This window comes from Ctenopharyngodon idella, chromosome 1 (assembly GCF_019924925.1).
Source record: "Ctenopharyngodon idella isolate HZGC_01 chromosome 1, HZGC01, whole genome shotgun sequence".
In the NCBI taxonomy this organism is placed as follows: domain Eukaryota; kingdom Metazoa; phylum Chordata; class Actinopteri; order Cypriniformes; family Xenocyprididae; genus Ctenopharyngodon; species Ctenopharyngodon idella.
The window spans coordinates 3,464,701-3,489,747 of record NC_067220.1 but is presented as its reverse complement, the minus strand read 5'-3'; the positions used below and the strand labels follow the sequence as shown (position 1 = coordinate 3,489,747).

General features: G+C 39.8%; 1 protein-coding gene across 1 annotated transcript; it reads left to right on the top strand.

Annotated features, from left to right (window-relative positions):
* The first annotated feature begins 1,745 nt into the window (after window positions 1-1,745).
* Window positions 1,746-24,044, top strand: LOC127517972 (protein NLRC3-like). Its single transcript, XM_051904224.1, has 6 exons — window positions 1,746-1,812; window positions 5,674-5,752; window positions 5,833-6,000; window positions 15,002-16,772; window positions 18,639-18,685; window positions 21,569-24,044. Exons 1-6 carry the CDS (start codon window positions 1,810-1,812, stop codon window positions 22,117-22,119), a joined length of 2,619 nt encoding a protein of 872 aa, XP_051760184.1. The 5' UTR covers window positions 1,746-1,809; the 3' UTR covers window positions 22,120-24,044.
* The last annotated feature ends 1,003 nt before the right edge of the window (window positions 24,045-25,047 follow it).

Sequence of the window (25,047 nt, the reverse complement as noted above, 5' to 3'; positions counted from 1 at the left end):
CTGCCGCCTGCCTCGACCATTGCCTGTCCCTGTTTGTGTCTCTGCCTTTGCCCTGTCTACTCTGTAAGTACTTTTAATAAACAAGCTGCAAATGGATCCTCACGCATTCGACCCATCATTACAGTATCCAATTCATATCAGATTTATTTCCACATATGAATGAGGCCTAAAACCAATCTGAGAATATTGGAATCCATGTGCTTTCAACCTACATACATGTTTGTGGGTCATATTCGATCTGTGCCACATTGGGGGAAAAAAAATCAGAATTGGGTCACTTGAACCATGTAATGTAAATGCGGCCTATGTTACTTTGTTTTATGCAAGGTTTTGTTAAATGTATCACTATATGTGTAAAACATAATCCAAATGATTTATTTATATTTGTTTAGGTGCAGTGACAAGCGTTGGTAAACTCACTAATACATTTAAAAGTATGACAAAAATGACATACAGGTACACACCCCTGAGTGGATTATTCATTTCAGTTTAACTTTATTTTCACTATTTCTTGCAGAGTGAAACTGCAGTTGCACTTTATTTTATAGAACATACACTTACAGTGAACTTACTTAAGAAAGTACTAGGTAATATAAGGTAACTACATGGGTTAGGTTTAGGTGTAAGTTCAGGGTTAGTACCTAATTATTACCCAGTTATTGCAATTATAATAAGTATATAGTATGTACGTGGGGAACAGGACTGTAAAATAAAGTGCTACCGAAATTGCTTTAAGGCTTATTCCACGTGCAGCCTACTTAACATACTGTACATATTTTACACCAGTGTTTCTCAACCCTGTTCCTGGAGGCAAATCAGCACTACACATTTTGGCATTCTCTCTTATCTGACCCATTAATTTCAGGTCTTGGAGTCTCTTCTAATGAGCAAAATGTAGTGTTGGTGTGCCTCCAGGAACAGACTTGGGACAATATGGCTACTGTTTACAGAATATAGCTATTATGTTTACACAACATAGCTACAAAAATGAAAAATTTTACTAAAATTTTTACACAATATAACAAAATGCAAATTAGACAAGTACATAATATAAACAACTGCAGCACTAAACATAGTTACTGAGTATGAGTCACAATCATGTGAATGTAAATCACACTGCATTTAAAAAAGCCCACTCAAAAGAATACCATACATTGTTGAAGACTCTGATCAGTTTTCTTAATGCTTTCTTGAACTTTGAATTCTTACTCTACACAGAGTAAATCCACATAAGGATACAATCACTACATAAAAATACATAAAATTAAACAAAAAATAAAGGGCATCACAAGAATTTGCCGATGGCATCAAATGATGTCATGCACGTGTCATGCAAATAATTTCAGTTTCAAACAGGAAGGGTTTTTCCTGGACAAATTTTTTTGGTGGTATCTCATATGCTCATCTACACACGCAAAGTTGGTTGGTTTCTTTATAATACAATACATATTTTTGTAGCCTTTAAAGATAACCGATTATCATCCAATAATCAGATTTTAGTTCTTTCATCTGTGAAACCAGAATGTGTCCCCTCAGGCTTTCTGTCTGTTAATAATGTCTGCATATCTGTCTGTGTTTTTCCTGTAATTGCTCGGTCTTAGTTAGTGTACTGCATACATAAGATAAGATGTATGTATGTGTTTTGACGTCAGATTATGATGCTCTTGAAAAACCAGTTTTGTTTTCCTGTAATGGTTTTGATTTAGTTGAAGTTTAAAGAAAAACATACCCAGTGAAGAGTTTCAGAGGTTTTTGTTGAGACGCCATTTCAGAGGTGGAACAAGAAACCAACAAAAGTCATTATTATATATGGTAAGTTGGTATATAATATTACATGAAACATTAACATTATCTGAATTTAAATTTGACATTGGTCATAGACTTTTTACATTTGTTTTATATATAAATAAATGCAAAATGATGAAAAAAGTGAAAATGAAAAAAAAAAAAAGGCAGGCAAAGAAAAGGCAGGTACTAGGGTTGGCTTGATTCCATAATTTTGGCTTAGTATCGATACCTTAGGTGACAAATAACCACCTCAAAAGGTAAGTGAATTATTTTATAGTACTCTATTCTGTGATAAAGCTATGTATTAGCATTGCATTATAAATATACCTTATTATTACCAAGATGGCTCGAAGAACACAGATAAACCATGTATTGTCACAATCGTTTGTTTGTTGTCTTAATGTTTTATAAGTCAAACGTTTCTATCTGCTTTTTATAGAGTGCTGCAGGGATGATGGAAAACTAATTCACCCCTGGTTCCCTAGAGATTTTTCTATAGGTCTTTATAACAGGGTTTTTCAATTTATGAGTGAAATAAGGTCTGTGGTAAACATAAGTTGAATATACTTGAACGTTTTGCTCTAAAATGTAAAAACACACACCCATATCGAAAATGCAGAATTTGAAGCTGTTATTTTTTTATTTAAAAAAACGTTTCTAATAGGTAACTAGATAAGAGCGTTTTTGGTATGGGTGTATGCCATATACATTGAATAGCAACATGTCTAAGTATCATAAAGTTATGTTTACCACAAACCTTATTCTACTCATAAATTGAAAAAACAAATTATAAAACCCAATGAAAATCTCAAGGGAACCAGTGGCAAATTAGCCTCCTGGGATTTGACGTCACTGCTGCACCATCTATTCAGTTGAAGTGATAGCTGGATGCCTTTGTCTATTTAAGGGATTTCCTTGAATGTCATAAAACTTTCAAGGGTTTATCCATAAACATGGAGTCTAATTTAGTTTTTTCTGCGAGAGGCCTCCAGTGTTGAGAGTGATATCATTACATCATATGTGTTTAGGTGCTTGTTCATTTTCCATTTGCTTATCAATTAACCAACCTACAGTCATTTTGTCATGTTTATCAGAGCTTATGATAAAACATATATATATATATATATATATATATTAGGGCTAGGAAGCGATTAAAATTTTGGTAACACTTTAGTATAGGGAACACATATAAACTATTAACTATGACATTTCCCTTAATAAACGCCTAATTTACTGCTTATTAATAGTTAGTAAGTTTGTTGTTAAGTTTCGGTATTGGGTAGGATTAAGAATGTAGAATAAAGTCATGCAGAATAAGGCATTAATATGTGCTTTATAATTACTAATAAACAGCCAATATTCTAAGCAACTAGTTAAAAGACCCTAAAATAAAGTGTTACCAAAATTTTTAATATAATTAATTACATGATGTAGCGATTAAGTCATGTAATTAATCGCAAATTTATCGTATATCAAATTTGGCTGATGAATTATCCCCAAAAGATAATTTGAAGTCATTATTGTCTAAAGCATCAAATAGACATTACAAAAAGTAGACTCAGAAAGAAATATTCTATATCTATCGTTTTCCTTTTTTATTCAAAATATTAACAAACTTGTTAACTATGGGCTATAATGGTGTTGAGCACCCAGGGAAATATATGAGATGTTCTCCATTAATTTTAACCAATAAAAACGACTGCAGCTTTCAGAAGCGACATTCTTTTCATTTTTATAGTTCGTTTGAGGCAGTTATTATGACTTTTTTTAATGACGCATGTCGAGAGCGCATCAATGTAATGTGCAGAACGAATCCACAAAACTCCCACGCTCTCAAATAGTGTCCTCATGCCTCTACTCTGGCTCACATATTACGTGTGCGCGCTCGGTTATGGACCTAATATTTGAATGTGATATGTCGTTTAAAGCATGTCAGTGATGGTTGCTACCACCACAGCGAAAGCATGTTTGAATTTAGCAGTGAACGTTCTGATCTTACCGGTGTTGTCGTACGCTTCAAAGGGTTCAAATCTATCGCCTTTCATATCTTTGTGGACATTCTAACTGCATTCTATAGGATATATCACGCAGTGAGTTGTTGCCCTGCATTATATTCATCATCATTCCACTGTATGAAATGTCAGATGACCTATATATATATATATCTTTTGTCATAAGCTCTGATAAACATGACAAAATTATACATTATATACAGGTGCTGGTCATATAATTAGAATATCATCAAAAAGTTGATTTATTTCACTAATTCCATTCAAAAATACACACAGACTGATATATTTCAAATGTTTATTTCTTTTAATTTTGATGATTATAACTGACAGCTAAGGAAAATCCCAAATTCAGTATCTCAGAAAATTAGAATATTGTGAAAAGGTTCAATATTGAAGACACCTGGTGCCACACTCTAATCAGCTAATTAACTCAAAACACCTGCAAAGGCCTTTAAATGGTCTCTCAGTCTAGTTCTGTAGGCTACACAATCATGGGGAAGACTGCGGACTTGACAGTTGTCCAAAAGACAACCATTGACACCTTGCACAAGGAGGGCAAGACACAAAAGGTCATTGCAAAAGAGGCTGGCTGTTCACACAGCTATGTGTCCAAGCACATTAATAGAGAGGCGAAGGGAAGGAAAAGATGTGGTAGAAAAAAGTGTACAAGCAATAGGGATAACCGCACCCTGGAGAGTATTGTGAAACAAAACCCATTCAAAAATGTGGGGGAGATTCACAAAGAGTGGACTGCAGCTGGAGTCAGTGCTTCAAGAACCACTACGCACAGACGTATGCAAGACATGGGTTTCAGCTGTCACATTCCTTGTGTCAAGCCACTCTTGAACAACAGACAGCGTCAGAAGCGTCTCGCCTGGGCTAAAGACAAAAAGGACTGGACTGCTGCTGAGTGGTCCAAAGTTATGTTCTCTGATGAAAGTAAATTTTGCATTTCCTTTGGAAATCAGGGTCCCAGAGTCTGGAGGAAGAGAGGAGAGGCACACAATCCATGTTGCTTGAGGTCCAGTGTAAAGTTTCCACAGTCAGTGATGGTTTGGGGTGCCATGTCATCTGCTGGTGTTGGTCCACTGTGATTTCTGAGGTCCAAGGTCAACGCAGCCGTATACCAGGAAGTTTTAGAGCACTTCATGCTTCCTGCTGCTGACCAACTTTATGGAGATGCAGATTTCATTTTCCGACAGGACTTGGCACCTGCACACAGTGCCAAAGCTACCAGTACCTGGTTTAAGGACCATGGTATCCCTGTTCTTAATTGGCCAGCAAACTCGCCTGACCTTAACCCCATAGAAAATCTATGGGGTATTGTGAAGAGGAAGATGCGATATGCCAGATCCAACAATGCAGAAGAGCTGAAGGCCACTATCAGAGCAACCTGGGCTCTAATAACACCTGAGCAGTGCCACAGACTGATCGACTCCATGCCATGCCGCATTGCTGCAGTAATTCAGGCAAAAGGAGCCCCAACTAAGTATTGAGTGCTGTACATGCTCATACTTTTCATGTTCATACTTTTCAGTTGGCCAAGATTTCTAAAAATCCTTTCTTTGTATTGGTCTTAAGTAATATTCTAATTTTCTGAGATACTGAATTTGGTATTTTCCTTAGTTGTCAGTTATAATCATCAAAATTAAAAGAAATAAACATTTGAAATATATCAGTCTGTGTGTAATGAATGAATATAATATACAAGTTTCACTTTTTGAATGGAATTAGTGAAATAAATCAACTTTTTGATGATATTCTAATTATATGACCAGCACCTGTATGTATGTATATATATATATATATCAAATATTTAATAGATCAGTATCAGCTGTAAAAATCCTGATCTGAGCATATCTATTTAAAACAGTGTGGTGAGACACTGAACATCCTGAGGAAGATGAACCACAACAATATTCCTGAACAGTTAGAGAACACACACAAGGATGGTAATAAAGAGAATTATCATTATATTAAAGTTCTAATGTCATGAAATCTCTGTAAGATTAAATATGTGTCTCTATTTCAGTGCAGATGAGCAGTAACACTGACACTGGAGTCAGTGTTGATGTAACAGCTGACACAGGTGCAAGTGTAAATGCTCCTGTACTCACTGGAAACATTATCACAGGCCCAGTACACATTAACTACATCTTAAACCCTCCAGTACACAATACACCAACAAGGATCAATGAAGGTACTGCAATATGTTGAGGTTTAAATAGGAATTTAAATAGGATCTTTAGATAACTGACTTTTAGCAGAATGTTTGTTTACAAATGTGAGTATTTAAAGCAGAGGTTCTTAAAAAATTCCCCAGTGCTGCACATTTCGTCTCTAACACACCTGATTCAACTCACCACATTAGTGGAGACTGCAAGACCTGAATTGTCAGATAAAGGAGACATGCAGAATGTGGGTGCTCCAGGACAGGTTTGAGAATCCCTGCTTTAATGAATATCTTAAGTACGGTATACATTTTAGGACATCCTCAGACCTCAGTCATACAACGAAAAGGCATAATATGTCACGGAAGCTCTGAGACTTTGAGTAAGATCCAAGTGCAGCTTTTATTAAGGGAAATCCAAAATCGTACTCACAGGCTAGAGTCAACTCCCCCCCCCCATAAATCAGTCCATGAAACAAGAAAACAAAAACTAAACAGAGACACAAGACGATCCAGAGTGCTCAGAAGTGCTTGTGACAAAAGCTAAAACTCTAACACTGACAGAAACAAAACGGGTATAAATAGACGGACAATAAAAACATAAGTGATGGGTTATGGGAAATGGAGTCCGAAATGATGAGACAATGTCCGGGGTGGAGTGCCCTCTGGTGGCTAACCAGGACACTCCAACTGGTGATCATACCATAACCCCCCTCTACGGAGCGGATACCAGACGCTCCACCATGGCGGCAACAACAAAAACAACAACAACAACAACAACAGAAATTTCAGGAGGGAGGTGGACTGGAGGAGGATGAGGGGGAGGGATACTAGGAACTAGGAACGAAGACTTTGCAGGTGGCCAGTGTGGAATAGGCCAATCAGGCGGCCAGTGTGTGACAGACTGCCACCACAGCAGCGCAGAAGGCCTCCTAGGCGGAGTAGAAGACCACCACTGGCGTGCAGACGGGCTTGAGGACCCCCCTGGCGGATCAGGTGAATCTAGAGGCCAACACAGCTGATTAGGCAGAACTAAAACAGAAGACACAGAGAAGTTAGTGTCAGGCAGGGAGCTCAGGAACGCCCTCCAAGGCATTGCCTAGAATGACCTCTCTGGTCGTATGAAGGCAGGCAGAGAGTTCAGGAACGACCTCTACAGTCGTGTCAAGGCAGGCAGACAGTTCAGGAACAACCTCTACGGTCGTGTCAAGGCAGACAGGAAACTCAGGAGCCACCTCTGTGGTCACATCAGGGCAGAAAGAGAACTCAGGGACCACCTCTGTGGTCGTATCAGGGCAGACAGGGAACTCAGGGACGACCTCCTTGGTCATATCAAGGCAGACAGGGAACTCCTCTGTCTCAAGGCTGGGCTCTAGGACAGAGGCACACTCTGGAGTGAACTCATGGACTGGAGTGGGCTCTGTAGTGGGCTCATGGGCTGGAACTGATGTGTGCGCAGCCCACACACACCAAATGGCTGTGGCCATAATGGTCATCACTGACATTTCTGAAAGTTCAGGTGTGGCAGCCGCCACGCCTGAGCCCTCAGCCGAGGTGGCTGCCACGCCTGAGCCCTCAGCCGAGGTGGCAGCCACCTTGGCTGAGGGCTCTGGAGTGGACTCACGGGCTGAAGAGGGCTCTGGAGTGGACTCACGGGCTGGAGAGGGCTCTGGAGCGGACTCACGGGCTGGAGAGGGCTCTGGAGCGGACTCACGGGCTGGAGAGGGCTCTGGAGCGGACTCACCGGCTGGAGAGGGCTCTGGAGCGGACTCACCGGCTGGAGCAGACTCACGGACTGTAGAGGGCTCTGGAGTGGACTCACGGGCTGGAGAGGGATCAATGGCTGGAGTGGACTCACGGGCTGGAGCGGACTCACCAGCTGGGAGAGGGCTCTGGAATGGACTCACAGGCTGGAGAGGGCTCTGGAGCAGACTCACCGGCTGGAAAGGGCTCATTGGCTGGAGAGGGCTCTGGAATGGACTCACAGACTGGAGAGGGCTCTGGAGTGGACTCACCGGCTGGAGCGGACTCACTGGCTGGAGTGGACTCACCGGCTGGAGCGGACTCACTGGCTGGAGCAGACTCACGGACTGTAGAGGGCTCTGGAGTGGGCTCACGGGCGGGAGAGGGCTCATTGGCTGGAGTGGACTCACGGGCTGGAGCGGACTCACCGGCTGGAGCGGACTTACTCACTGTAGAGGGCTCTGGAGCAGACTCACGGGCTGGAGAGGGCTCATTGGCTGGAGAGGACTCACCGGCTGGAGTGGGCTAATTGGCTGGAGCGGACTCACGGGCTGGAAAGGGCTCTAGAACAGACTCACGGACTGGAGAGGGCTCTGGAGCGGACTTACGGGCTGGAGCGGATTCACAGGCTTTCCTCTTTCTCCTTACCGGTGTTACCGGTTGACCCGGAGTTGCCCATTGACTTCGATGATGGCGATATCTGATGAAGCCCCAAAAATCCAGGATCTTAAGTCCATCCATCTCCCATAGAGATAAAGAGTCATCAAGGCAATCATTAAATATATCCTTCAGTGCCGCATCATTATAACCCAGCCCTACCGCCATAGTCCAAAAAGTCTGGGCAAAGCCTCCTACCTCCATCCCCTGTTGATACAGAGCAGTCAAAGCCCGAAGTCGAGCCATCCGCTCTTTCTTAGTGGCTGGAGGATCAATTTGAATCCCCATATTGCTGGATCTGAAGTTGATCTAGTTTTATGTCACGGAAGCTCTATGACTTTGAGTAAGATCCAAGTGCAGCTTTTATTAAGGAAAATCCAAAATCGTAGTCACAGCCAGGCAAGAGTCAAAAAACCATAAATCAGTCCATGAAACAAGAAAACAAAAACCAAACAGAGAAACAAGACGATCCAGAGTGCTCAGAATTGCTTATGACAAAAGCTAAAACTCGATAACACAGACAGAAACAAACTGGGTATAAATAGATGGACAATAACAACATAAGTGATGACAGCTGGGTGCAATGAAGAGATGAGTCCGGAACAAAGGATTATGGGAAATGGAGTCAGAAATGGTGAGACAATGTCCAGGGTCGAGTGCCTTCCGGTGGCTAACCAGGACACTCCAACTGGTAATCATGACATAATGCCTCAGACTAAAAGGATTCAGGTCTCAGGAAAAATGACATCAGGTGTCAAGTCTCATACAAATAGGAATCGGACAAAACAGACTCAGATAAAAAAGGCATCAGACGAAATGGACTCAGACAAAAAGGTATCAGACAAAACGGCCTCAGACATAAAGGCATCAGACGAAACGGACAAGGAGTGAATTGCCTCAATGTGATGCCCCATGCACGCAGTTTCTAACTGTTAAATGTTACACTAAGTTGTATAAAACATATCCCACTGAGATTATTTTGTAAATTTGTATTATTCGCTAGTTTTATTTGCATGTATAAAAAGTTAACTAAATAACACATTGCAACTAGCTTGCATTGCAAACTATTGTGAACACATGAAAATTAACCATGGTTTTATTATTGTAAAAGTGTGGTAACTATGATTTTTGTAGGATTGATACTGTTTGTATAACGATAGTTTTACTACAAATACGGTTAATTTGTGGTTACCATGGTTAACCACAATTACAATGTTTTTTGTTTTATTTGTATTAGAACCATGATTAATTTTCATAATGGCAGTAAAAAATCTTTGAAGCTATTAGACTGCGTTGTTATAAGCACAGCTAATTTGTGTACAGAGGTTACTAAAAGGTCACAGCTGCGTGACCTGTTTAAGTCTATGGTGGCAGCAGTTACAACTACCAGAGGAAGGCCAACGAAACACGAGTTTACAATATGTCTGGGATATTTTGTGCTGTTAGCTGTTTTAACAGTCGTCAGAGAAACCCAGAACTACAATTTTATTCGATCCCAAAGGAGTTAGATCGGCGGAATTGTTGGCTTCAATCAGAAGGGACCACACCACTGGCAGCCAAACAGCAATGCACAACATTAATAACTGCTGGGACTGTAATTTCCATAACATTATAATGAGAACACTATTGTAATAAAACGTTGTGAATTCTCTGTGTTGTTGTTTCAGCGCGTTGTTGTGGGAAGACCGCGTCTACTGGAGTTAAACATTGATTACATCATTTAGTTCAAGCTTCACTTGTTCATTCGCGTCATTTTGTGCAGATAAAACTCGTAATATTACATTTTTGAAGTATAAATATCTGATTAATCTCATAAAGGATGTGTTTCGTTGAGGTAAATAACCCGCAGAGCTTTATTGTGCTGATGATCATCTATAGCTTCAGCGCGAGCGCTCAAAAAGTAACGCAAAACATTAATAACTATGATTGGGACTGTCTTCTTATACATTATATTATAATCGTATATACTTGTAATATAACATTGTGAATTCTTTGGGCTTAGTTGTTGTGTTTCGGAGTTACAGGAAGAACGTATCCACAACAGGAGCTACATTATTGACTACGCTACTTAGTTCAAGTTCATCTGTGTGTGATTTTGTGCAAATACTAGTAGTAATATATATATTTTTTTTTTTGTGTAAATATCTGAATGATCTTATATAGGATGTGTTCCGCTGAGTTAATTAACCTTCAGTTTACGGGTTTTGATTCTCTTCAGCATCAGCATGCGCAGCTCAAACAGCAATGATTAATAGTCTGATTAATAGTCATTAAAAATGTTTACTACTACTGTAATATTAAAACTTTCATATTTTTTCTAAAACATTAATGCATTATTTTTAATAACTAGCACTTATATTGTTCTCGTATTATTTTCATCAACACATGGTTTGATTAAAATAATTTCCTTATTGTCCGTTAAGGCTATTTTTTTATCCATGGCATTTTGTTTCTTTATAGTCTAAATAATGTTGTCAAATGACTTATTTGCATTTAGGTATTTTGTTATTTATTTATTTATTTTTGTTAATAACATCATATTAACATTTTTGGTAACACTTTCTCTGGTGTATGGCGGTGGACTATGTTTATTGTGGCATAGGCTACTGTAGAAATGTCTTTAAGGGACAAAACACAGTTGGAGAAAATAAAATAAGGATCACAAATAATAACAGATTTTTTTCTAAAATCATCTCATTTTGATAACAACATTACTGTTTGAGCTACGCGCGCTGAATGAACACCCGTAAACTGAAGCGCTTTGCTAGAAGGTTAATTAACTCAACGGAACACATCTTATATAGGGTAATTCATATATATTTATACAAGATAAACATAATATTACAACTTATATTTACACAAAATCATGCACGCATGAACTTGAACTAAGTAACGTAGTCAGAATAGCTCCTGTTGTGGATGCGTTCTTCCTGTAACAACACGCCGAAACACAGCAACTAGAATTCACAACATTTTAATACAATAGTGTATACAATTAAAATGTTATTAATATGACAGCCACAATCATAGATAATGTTTTCTGTTGCTGTTTGAGTGCTCGCGCTGAAGCTAAAGATGATCATCAGTACAATGAAGCGCTGCTGTGTTAGTTGCCATCTCGGACACAAATATGGCGGCGGGCATACCGGAAGTGACGTCTTTGAAACCCATGGATAGATAGATTCTACATAATTAACATGCACGCACACAGACCTTACATCAATTTGGGAATAGTTACAGTTAAATATAAAATAGGGGGAGAAAGAAAAAGTCAACTAAAGATGGCATTATAATGGGATAAAAGCCAATAGAAAGTTATACAAAAAACATAGCCAAAAAAACCCTAATGCCTTTTTGTCTGAGTCAGTTTCAACTGATGCCTTTTATTCTGAGTATTTTGTCTGATGCCTAATTGTACGAGACCTTACACCTGACGTAATTTTTCCTGAGACCTGAAGCCTTTCAGTCTGAGGCGCAAGCCAGTTTGTCCAATGACTGAATCCTTTTAGTCTGAGGCATGATGCCTTTTCCTTGACTGAGGTCTGAGGCTGTCCTAAAATGTTCACCGTACTTAAGCTGCTTAAATCCACTCAAGATTGGTCACTTGTCTGTTGCCTGGCCACAAGTTCTCTGTGGCTGGCCAAGCACACTATATGAGCGAAGTAAACACAAATGAATGATAAAATGTATATATATATCTGATCATCCTCCATAACTTGGTTGCTATTTACATCTTATACTATGGGGCTGTGGAATGCTTGAATCTGGTTGTCTAACGTTCTAAGTGCAATTATTACAGATTTTATTACATTAAATTATTATTATTATTACAGCCTACAACAGCAAAAGAACCCACACCCACAACGACACTGACCAAGCAAATAAATATAGTAAACAATAGGATAAAAATGACAAATTATTTCCATTTTTATTATGTACGGAATGTTTTATTATGTACGGAAAGCACATACTCTCTGCCACTCAAACGCACACACATAGAGTCCGGACACTGTCAGCGCTGCTCTGAAGATTTTATCAGTAAAATAGTGTGACAACTTAAAAGCTACATGACATTTCTCACTAGCAAGTAGGGGTGTAACGCAGTGGCGAAGCTACGGGTGGGCCCGGGCCCACACACTTTGAATTGTGGCCCACCCATTCATTTTCCAAAAATTTGTATGAAATAATTTATTATGCGATATTATTTATAATAAACAATATTATTTATAACAAATCTCCCTATAGGTGCATTTCACACGCTTGTCAAAATGAAAAGTTTGATTTGTCAGTTTCTGTTAAGCCAAGTTTACACTACAGGCAGATTGCTGTGCTGTTCAGACTATATGACTTGCTGTGGAGTCTTGAAGTCGTTGTGGTGTTCACACTACGCGGCACTACGTAAATGATCTGCAACAGGAGGTTACACATTACATGAGCTGACGACAACTCTGTCACCCAATGACTTTATTTGAAAATGGATGTTGGGAGGAAATTAGATTAAATTTTGAATTAAATTTAATTAAAATTAAAATAACCCTTTCACACGTAAGTTTTGTCATTTAAAAATCTATATAATGACCTTGATCTTAAAGGTGCCCTAGAATTTAAAATTGAATTTATCTTGGCATAGTTGAATAATTAGAGTTCTGTACATGGAAATGACATACAGTGAGTCTCAAACACCATTGTTTCCTTCTCCTTATGTAAATTTGATTTGTGCAAATGACCATGGAAAAACAGGCGAATCTCAACATAACACCGACTGTGACGCAACAGTCGGGATCATTATTATGTACGCCCCCAACTTTTGCATATGCCAGCCCATGTTCAAGGCAGTATTAATGTCTGGAGCTGCACAGCCGAATCATCAGAAGTTCTGCAGGTATTGTGACGCAAGCAAGGACAATAGCGAAAATGGCAGATGGAGCGATAATAACTGCTCATGATGCATGATATCATGATATATTTAGTGATATTTGTAAATTGTCTTTCTAAATGTTTCGTTAGCATGTTGCTAATGTACTTGTGTGGTTAAAGTTGCCATTGTTTCTTACTGTATTCACAGAGATCAGAGCCATGTCGTTATTTTCAATTTTAACCCGAAAACGCTTGTAGTTATAAATCTCTCCAAAAGTGGCCTTAGCCACGCAGCACTATCAAACTCATTCAAAATCAAATGTAAACATCCACAATATGCCATACTTACGTGATCTGATATGCTGCATCACGAACAGTTTGTAAAGATCCATTTTGAGAGTTATATTGAGAACTTCAGCATTGTTTATGCAATGCTTAATGCAGTCGCGAGCTTGGGGGCGGGGAGCACAAGCATTTAAAGGTGTACACACAACAAATCAGCGCATTTTTAATCCCACCCCAAAATAGGCATTTAAAACATGGAATAATAAAAATCTATGGGGGATTTTGAGCTGAAACTTTACAGACACATTCTGGAGACACCTTAGACTTATATTATATCTTGTGAAATAGTGTTCTAGAGCACCTTTAATATATATAACGTGAATTCATCCATTTGTCCTGAAATACATGTGGCTTGTGAAATGGGAGAACAATAGAGTGAGTGAGCTTTATAGTTTCTAACACAATGTGTTTCTGATATGAATTAACATTGGCAAATTATATTTGAATGGATTGTTATTGCTGCTTCCATAGACATCAGTGTATTTCATTGGCTGTTGCGTCGCAACACGTGACTCCACAGGATATCGAGTCGGCCGACAGCTCCAGATATTTAGCATGCTAGATATTTGTCTGGCATCTGTGAGGTGTCGGCGACACATCAGAGAGCCTCTTTGAGGCATTGTTGAGTAGTTCACACATAAAGATTGGTGAGTGCCGATCACCCGCTGATTTTCCCCTTATCAGAGCCCGACCTGTCAGCGAGCTTGTTAACTTGCAAATTGGGCTTAAATCGGGCTTAAAATCCTGTAGTGTAAACTTGGCATTAGTCCCGCCCAGGATGTAATGGTAAGATTTGCGTGTTTGTGGAATGTGGAGTTTCATTTGTAAATTGTGAAGCAAATATTAATCAGTTAATACTTTATAAGCCTAATTTGGCCATAAATTTGAATGTACTGCTGCTGCAAGAAACCAAGCAATAAAACCGCGCAATTTCCATAGCGGACAGATTATGATGAGATTATCCGAGTGTTTAACCAGAAACTCCGTCATCTTATATCATCTTATAATACTGCAGAAGCACATGCAAAGGTAAGTACAGACATTTATAGAGTATAGCTATAGTTAAAAGATTCTAAACATTACTTCATATTGTCGCTGTAATATAGAAACTTTGTATCCCCAAATTTCGTCATTTTTATTTATTTTTTAATAAATAATTACTATTGTTCACCCTTTACGTCTCTCTGTGTGAAATTAGACAGTTTTAAGGACGAAAACCTGACAAATGTCTTGAAATACAACATCTAAACAATGTCTTGAGGTGTGGGAACTGTAGTATAAGCGGAATAATTACCTCCGGTCCATTGAATTATTAGAAAATAATGCACACCTGGCATTATTCCAGTCCAAACACAGTTCATAGTTCTAAATCCAGTATCGTGAGATCTCTTACTCTTTGACATATTAATACTTTTCCTCTTTCTCAAAGGTTTAACTGCAAAGGACAGTAAAGTTAATATTCATCATTACGGAAATATCAGCCTCAGACTGAAGAACAATTTACAAGAGGATTACAAGCGGATATTAGTTGGTAATTCACAAACAGGTCATTGGGGACACCTGAAGGATATTTGTAATCTATATGTGGTGGAGAAAGAGACTGGAAGAACAGTGAGTGACCATGATGTGATAGAGATTGAATCTACCAACCGATTTACTGCCAATGACACACCGATCCAGTGCAATGACATATTCAAAGATCATATGGGTCGACAAAACAGAAAAGTGCTGACAATGGGCATCGCAGGGGTGGGAAAAACAGTCTCAGTCAATAAATTCATCCTTGACTGGGCTGAAGGAAAAGAAAATCAGGATATACTCTTCGTATTTCCACTCCCATTCCGTAGACTGAATTTAATTAAACAAAAAAAATACAGTCTCATGGAACTGCTTAACAAATACTTCTTTAGATGTCCGGAAGGACTGTCCTCTCTTCCTGAAGATGACTGTAAGGTCATGTTCATCTTTGATGGGCTGGATGAATGTCACCTCTCTTTGAACTATGAAGAGGACGACAGATTTACAGATGTGCATAAGAAAACTACAGTAAGTAAGATAATTACAAACCTGATCAAGAGATATCTGGTTCCCTCTGCTCTCATCTGGATCACATCCAGACCTGCTGCAGCCGGTCTGATAACACAAGGCTACATTGATCAGGTGACAGAGGTGCGAGGATTCAACGATGAGCAGAAAGAGCAATACTTCATCAGAAACAGCAGTCCTGAGGTTGCTGGAAACATCATCCGTCACATCAGGAAATCCAGGAGCCTGTACATTATGTGCCACATCCCCGTCTTCTGCTGGATCTCTCTCACTGTTCTTCAGCTTCTACTGGCTAAAGAGAGTAACGACAAAACACCAACAACTCTCACAGGGATGTACACAAGCTTTTTACTTTCTCAGAAGCAACAGATGAAAACAAAATGCTGTGATCATCCTGAACCTAAAACCAAAGCCAAGTCTTTTGATCAGATTCTTCTGAAGCTTGGGAAACTGGCCTTTAAACAGCTGGAGAAAGATAATCTGATTTTCTACAAAGAAGATCTTGAGGAGTGTGGACTAGATGTCAGTGATGGGTTATTCACTCAGATCTTTCAGACAGAAAAAGCTGTGTCAGAGACAAAGATTTATAGCTTCATACATCTCAGCGTCCAGGAGTTCCTCACTGCTCTCTATGTGTTTTTCAAATACAAATACTACGGAAGAAATGCCTTTCTTCTGAAATGGAAACTCACCAAAACATCATTATTTGACCTTCATAAGTCTGCAGTCAACAAGGCTTTAAAAAGCAAGAACGGACACCTGGACCTTTTCCTTCGGTTCCTCTTGGGTCTCTCTCTGGAGTCCAATCAGAGTGACCTGAAGGAACTGCTGCCAATGCTGGAACTGAAAACAGAGAATGTCAAAGACACTGCTGACTATATCAGACAGATGATAGACAAGGAGAAATCAGTAGAGAAATCCATTAACCTCTTCTACTGCCTAAGTGAACTGAAAGAGGACTTTGAGGAGGACATCCAGAAGTATCTGAGCTCAAGAAATCTTTCAGCACAGAATCTCTCCTCTGCTCAGTGGTCAGCTCTGGAGTTTGTGCGGCAGATTTCAGAAGAGACTCAAGATAAGTTTGAATTGCAGAAATACAGAAGATCTGAAGAAGCACTGAGGTTGCCAGCGAACCAAAACACCAGAAGAGCACTGTAAGATTCATTTATTTTGAATATAAAAATTATGTAATATTATATTTCTATTTAAAAATAAACAAATCAGTGATTCCAGACTTTTGAACTGATCATTAGCCCCTATCACACATATACAGTCTTTACTGGTAAATTACCATTAAGAGATCATGTGTAACAGGACCTTTTCAAAAATACTGTTAAATCAGTTCTGGCAATTTTCTGGGATGAGAAGTTGTAACATTACTGCTAAATTATCATCAGGATGCTGTGTGTGAGCAAAGAATGAAGATTACTGGTATGAGCACATAAGAGGTCTGGATGTGCTGAGATAAGAAGTCTGCTTTGGACCAATCATAAAGTTCTGATGAAGATCATGCGATTACTCTGCTTTTTGATAGCTGCTTTTTAATAGTTTTTCTATGTAAACATTTGTTTGATCGTTGCATTACATCTCACACTCGAGACCCTGCAAAGCAGTTGGATACTATTGTGCGGTGTCTCATTTTAAAAAGCAAAAATGTATTGTCTGTGATTATCCTGATGCCTGTCACTCAGAAGTCACAGAAATGTGCCAAATTGGACAAATAACCTGCGTCTCAATGTGCATTTACTATCCATCATAAAAAGTATGTAAGATTAGTACTGTAGTCTTCAATACAATTGGGAAGCAGGGAAAATGAAACTTAAGTGCTTCTCCTCATCCGAGCATTTAAAGGTCATTTCAGAGGACTGACATCACAGAGTTTACTGGTATTTTGGTGCTGATGTGTGAATGGTCTCTTATTGGTAAAAACATACTGTTGTATGTGTGAACAGCACATTTGTGTCTTTATAATTTTATTGTAATTTATTGGGATTATGCTGTAAAAGGGGCTAATGTGTGATTATATTAAATTCCAATGAATCTCCAACCATCAGGCAAGTTGTAGTCAACTTTTACCGATTTAAATTTCATTTATCCAAAGCGACTAACAAATGAGAGGAAAAATTGATCATATAATTTCAAAGAAATGTTATGCAAAAATACAAGAAACTTATCAGCATTTTTTGAAATGTGCACGCTTTTGGACTAAAAGCCCTAATGGCGTTGTTTAGTGTAGTCCTGGAATTACAAATAAATGGAAATGCCGTGACTGATCAAGTACATGTGTTGCATGAATAGCAGTTTGAATTAGTATGACTGATGTGTGCTCCTGACACAAATGAATAAAGTACTGTCTATGTAATATACTTTTTTTATTACCATCAAACTATTTGTACCGGCATTTGCAGAGGTCAGTCTGAATAATTGGATATCGGTATCAGCAGAGAAAGAGCCCCAACCCCTTTTCAGTGACCACAGATTACACTGTGGCAGGCTCCATAGTCTAATTAATTAATGGGAAACACTCCTTGGTGTATGTAGAGTACAGACAAAACAGAGCACTTTAATATTGATTCAATTGATTGAAATTATTATTTTACTGGGAGACTAGTTGTCTTCCTCACCTAGATCCCTCCTGTTTGTATTTCTATTTTTGGTATCCTGATTTTAGCTGAGCATCTCTTGCCAACTGCCTGATGGAGTGTCAGAGTTTTGGGATAAACATCTTTAGGACAAAAACACACACTAGATCATCTCTTATGTCCAAGTCAGTTTTAATTTTAGGCTAGCTAATTCATTTATGCAGATGTGCATTATTTTCTCTCTATGACATCATCATAAGCAGACTTCTTTAGTGTTATTAAAATAGCAGTTCAGTTTTTATACTTTTTACCTCATTTTTACTTTTAAGAAATTGTAAACTGTGCAGTACAGGGTAGTAAATCATACCACCTGTGATGACTGTCCTGAAACTCAACAACCCTAGCCCTAAGATCAAATGTGTGTTTGTGTGTTTATAGTGTGGATCATGGAGGAGAGATCAGAATGACAGCAGGACCAAGAAAGTGTAGGTCAACACACACACACACACTTATCTAGAGAAAGTCATTGTGTTTTATATAGCTTAGCTAATTATATACATTTCCCTTTCAAGGGAACTTGCGCTGCGTCAAGCACTGTGGGAACACCTCTGCGTGATTGCGTCGTGAAGCACATGTGAAATCAGTCCAATGGCATGGCGGAACATCATAGGCGGGTGACGTCATGACCAGGAAACTATAAAGCATGCTTAAACCAAACAGCGTTAGCTTCTGTGTATTCAGCAAGCGCTCTCTGTTGAAATCGTGTGTCTTATTTGGTGTTGTTTGTCTCTCATTATATCTTAAGCACACAATGGCGAATAATGTCAAACAATGTCTTCCTCCCTGCCCTCGTTTTCTCACAGGTGGGGATACACATCAGCTTTGTGTTGTTTGTTTGGGAGCAGAACATGCTCAGGCAGCCGTTGAGCTCCCGCTGGGCGCTCTTTGAGGAGGATGTCTCGGCTTGCGTTCCCCGCGGCTCAGGTCCCGCTGTTGCTGAGGCACAGCGAAGGTTCTCATCATAGGGTTCGCAAATGGATCTTGCAGAGGGGTTAGAGATGGGTGCTGCGCTTTCTTTGCCCTCACCTGCTCTGTCCAGCGCTTCACTTCATGAGTTGGAAGCACGCTTTGCGGTTTCTTCCGCTCGTGGTGAAGCGCCAATATTGCAATGCTCCAGTTCTAAGGAATTGGACGTTGTTAGTATCGAGCCTGGTGATGTTGAGGATTTGCCACCTTACACACAGGCTTATGAGGAGCTGATGGAGGTTGTGACTTGTGCTGTAGCCAGATTGAACATAAGCTGGCCAGCCGAGAAACAGGAGGTTCATCATGCAAGCAAATTAGACGGACACTTCCTTCCATCTAGATCACAACCTCCTCGTCGGGGCTTGCCGTTTTTTCCTGATCTCCACACCCAGGTATCAAGATCATGGAGGAAACCGGCATCATATTGTGTTTGCGGTCCCCAGACCGCCAATTATTCTAACATTATGGGACTGAAGCAATATGGTTATGAGGCGATGCCTCAGGTGGAAGAGACGCTTGCGAGCTATCTCTTCCCTGAGTCTGCATCGTCCCTAAAAGCCCCGAAATTACCCACTAACCCTGTTAGAATAACATCAGTGCTAGTGGGTGAATCGTACTCGGTAGCAGCTGCTTGTTTGCACACCATGGCGGTGTTGCAGGTTTATCAAGCTGACCTGCTAAAAGACCTGGATGAAGGCAAGGAAGTGAGCCGTGAAGCTATCACTGAGCTCAGAAGAGCTACTGATTTATCTCTCCGTGCTACTAAGGAGACGGCCAAATCCATCGGCCGTTCTATGCCAGCCCTGTATTGCGTCCTATTTTAGATCTACACCAGCTAAATCATTCTGTCAAGAAGCTGAAGTTCAGAATGCTCACTCTGAAACAAAACATGTCTCAAATCAGGTCCAAGGACTCGTTTCTCATGATAGATCTAAAGGATGCATACTTCCACGTCTCCATCCTTCCTCAACACAGGAAGTTCCACAGGTTCGCTTTCAGGGGCGAAGCTTACCAGTATCAGGTTCTTCCGTCTGGCCTAGCTTTTTCTCCCCGCACATTCACAAAATGTGTGGATGCAGCTCAGGCTCTGTTGCGACTCCAGGGCATTTGCATGTTGAACTACGATTGACTCATTCTGGCATAGTCAAGACAGTTAGCAGTTCAGCATCGAGATGCTGTTCTTGCACACATGAAGGTGTTGGGGTTAAGGCTAAACGTCAAGAAGAGTGTTCTATCTCCACAACAGAGAACCATTCTAGGTGTACTATGGGATTCAACTACTATGCAAGCACATCTCTCGCCTGCTCGGGTAGAAGCAATTCTCATAGCCGTAAACAAGTTAAAGCTAGGTCAGTCACTCACTGTGAAACAGTTTCAAAGACTGTTATGTCTGATGGCAGCAATGTCCAACGTGATGCCTTTTGGCATGTTGTACATGAGACCTTTGCAGTGGTGGCTCAAAACCAAGGGGTTCTCCCCAAAGGGAAACCAGTTTTGCATGATCAAGATCATGCGGCGATGCCTTCATGCTTGTATCATGTGGAAAAAACATTGGTTTCTTTTCCATGGGCCAGTGTTGGGAGCTCCTTGTCGTCGCATAATGCTTACGACGGATGCGTCCCTCACCGGCTGGGGGGCGATCATGAGTGGTCACTCACCTCAGGGTCTGTGGCAGGGCCATCATCTTTCCTGGCACATAAACCAGCTGGAGATGATGGCTGTGTTTCTGGCACTCAAACACTTCCTTCCAGAACTGAGAGGTCACCATGTGTTGGTACACACGGACAACACAGCAGTGGTCTCATATATAAATCATCAAGGGGGTCTGCCCTCACGCCCATTATGCAGATTGGCACACCAGATCCTCTTGTAGGCTTCAAGGGAAGCTTGTCTGCTGTCAGTCAGAGCAGTTTACGTCCCAGGGCACCTGAACCAGGAAGCAGACATTCTGTCGAGGCAGGGGCTGAGGCCCAGGGAATGGAGACTTCACCCGAGGTGGTGGAGCTCCTTTGGGAGTGCTTTGGGCGAGCACAAGTGGATCTGTTTACGTCCTGCGAGATGACTCACTGTCCACTGTTTTACTCCCTCACATATCCAGCCCCCCTGGGGTTGGATGCCATGGCCGAGGCTGCCGTGGCCGAGGCTTCATCTGTGCATTCCCACAGCGCTTGATGCAGCGCAAGTTCCTTTGAAAGGGAACGTCTCAGGTTACGTATGTAACCATGGTTCCCTGACGCAATCACGCAGAGGTGTTCCCACAGCGCTTGACACAACATCTCATTCCCTCTCAGGGAACCATGGTTACATACGTAACCTGAGATTTTTTTCTTGTGTGTGTTCAGATGCCTGTGATCTCACACTGGATCCAAACACAACACACAAACGTCTCATTCTGTATGAGGACAACAGGAAAGTGAAACATGTGAAAGAGCATCAGCTGTATCCTGATCATCCAGAGAGATTTGCTGATGTTCCTCAGGTTCTGTGTCGAGAGACTCTGACAGGACGCTGTTACTGGGATGTTGAATGGAGTGGCTGGGTTAATATATCAGTGTCATATAAAGGAATCAGCAGAAAAGGATGGAGTGAAGACTGTAAGTTGGGATCCAATGACAAATCCTGGAGTCTCTTCTGCACTGATAATAGATTCACTGTCCATCACAATAATGACAGCACCGACTTACTGGCTCCTTCACCCCGGTCTGACAGAGTAGGAGTGTATGTGGACGTGTCGGCCGGCACTCTGTCCTTCTACAGTGTCTCTGACACACACACACTCACACACTTACACACATTCAACACCACATTCACTGAATCCCTCTATGCTGGATTTAGGGTTGATTATGCTTCTTCAGTTTCTCTGTTTCAGATTAAAACAGAAACACACACTTAACTAAAACTGAGAGATAAACTATATGTATTTAAAATATACAGTAGGTAGTCAACCAAAATACCTATTACTGCTGTGTGTGCTACTGCCGCAAGGCTGTGGCGTTAAATACAACCCAGTCACATGTGACACACATTCGTTAAATCATCACCAGTTGGTGCAAAGGGATGGTTTGCAACATTGCGCTGTAAGGCTGGAAAGTAAATGAAGATTAATTAATTTTCTGTTAATTATAATAATAATATATCATTAAAACATTTAATCTTGGCTGATTATTCACCATATAATTGCTTAATGTTACAGCTATTTGACTACTGTTACAGTAAATTATTATTAGCCAGCATTTTAGATTATTTCACATGAGGTGTGCAAACTGACTGAGATCGTTTTTCCTATTTAGCACCTAAACTCTGGAACTAGCATTGTTCGGGAAGCATTCTGTCAGTTTAAATCTAGACTTAAAACACATCTCTTTAACCTGTGATACACATAACACACTAACACATTTCTATAATTCAAATACATTAATGAATTATTTGTTTGCATAAATTTGGTCAACTGGAAAAGGGAACACTTCCTATAACACCCGATGTACTTCGTAAGTAGAATGGCATCTACGCTAATATTAGTCTGTCTGTTTCATTCTTATCCCGAGGTTACTGTAGTCATCTGTATCCAGGCCGTATCCAGATCAGATGGAGGACCTGCACCTAGACACGACAGCAGCCCTGAATGTCAGAGGAGACCATGACAACTAAACGAGTCATTGAGACAGCGCCTGTGAATACCTCATTGACATGACAGCCATCGGCACAGATCCTCAGCAGACCACAAGAACCAGACAAGTCCTCTGCACAGACCCCTATGACCAGTTTCGATTCTTGCCACCATTCGGCGTTGTGATGTATCCCAATCTTCAAGCAGAAAGAACTGGATGAAATATTAAGATTGATAGCAATCTGCAATCTGACTTGCGATGCAGCCTGGAATCAAAATCGCATCATGTTGGTTTGTTGGCCAGAGGAGAACTGCATGTTCGTTACGTTACACAGTTATTGATCTGAACTGAATCAATGCTGAACTGATTTAAACTGAATAATGACTGTTTACTGTTGTCTTTTTAGAGCTGCTATATGTAAAATTTTGAACAGGGTCATTTTTGTAAATTCAGTTAATATTGTCTGGTGGATTAATCTGCACAGTATGCTGCAGAAAATGTATTACAATTTCATAAAATTACATTTCAAAAGATCACATAACACCAAGATGATTAATGATTCATGTGTATGTATTTATTTTTATGGATCATACTTTTCTTTACTCATTCTCATCAATCTATCATATTATTAATATATTCTATTTGACTTATGTCTTGTGCTTCCTTTAAGCTGTGTTTGAGTGCATTCATTGAAAAAAAAAAAAAAAAAAAACAGGGACATTTCTGAAATGCTTCGGAAATGGGGATCGTCCCCAGAAACCCCTTGAAAATCTTAACTGAGTGAACATAAATGCCATAATCATTCTGTCAAGGCGTATTGGCTTATGATAGTTGAACAACAGAAGATCAACTGGAATAAAATGTTTAATAATTCATTTTAAACATTTAATAATTCATAACTTCAAAAAGCTTACGCTGTATGTCCTACGCCTTCCCTATTCTACTTACAGAAAAAACGGAACTGGTGCTGCACTCGTTCCGTAAGTTGAATAGGGAAGACGTAGGACATACAGTGTAAGCTTTTTGAAGTTATGAATTATTAAATGTTAAAAATGAATTATAGAGTTGTAAAATCATAAAATGTTATTAATAAATTAATAAAATGAATTAATTTGAACTAATGATCCCATGATGCATCCCCTAAAAGGTTCTATATATGAAGTGCCTGACAGAACCCTTTAAGCTTCTGTATAGAGCCTTTTCTTCTAAGACTGTATAATAGTCCTTCTAGAAAGCTTATATCATTTTGCTACTGTCCTTTAGTGTCAGTGTTTATATCAGAGTATTTAATTTCAATAATTTCAGTATTGTTTGAAAATTATGTATTAAGAAAGCCTGTCCTTGAAATGAAATATGAGATATGTGATGCTTCAATATAAAGTAAAATTTACAGCTTTGTTTTTGTAGACAAAAAAAGTATCAGCCCCATCTCACTCTTTCATTCTGCCTTCTTATTCTTCACAGGTTCTCTGACCCCAAACTGTCTGGCCTCAATATTCACCCACTGCTGAACTGTCAGTCTTGTGTCCATATAGCTGATTCTGATCAGTGGGTTCAGACTGAGCTGTCGGCCTGTACAGATGAAGGAGGGTCAAAGTTCAGGGTCAGCACTGACCCAGGCCGTTACGAGTGTGTCAGGACCAGAATGCGATGGGTCTGTGACTGTGACGTCACCCTTTAATACCATACTGTGGAGCAGGGGTCGGCAACCATTTTGTCATGAAGTGCCATCATCTGACCCTCCACCTTATAAACCAGAGTGTCACCTCTGGTTCTGTCTGTATATCTTTATCTGCTTGTCTGCAATTTCTCAATGTACTGAATTGTACATGTTTTTAGCTGTTTTTAAGACATACTGATTCTATCTATTGCACATACTTTCACTCTCATCAATCTGGAGTCTGGGGAAAAAAACTGTTTCTTTATTGTTTTTTGGAAATGTTTCTGCTTTTACTGGTTTAAATTTTGACAAAAAAAAAAAAAAAAAACATTGTATGAAATTACAGAAGTGGGACAACTTTCAGAGCTTCGTCTCAATGGGACGACAGTTCACAGGAGGAACAAGAAACATCTACATCCTCATTATTAACGGTAAGTTAATAAATACTACATGAAATATATTGCTGCATAGATTCTAAAGTGTCATGTATTAGACTACATTGATTGTAGACTTCAGTATCAGACAATATTGAGACTTTGAAATTCCAAGTAAT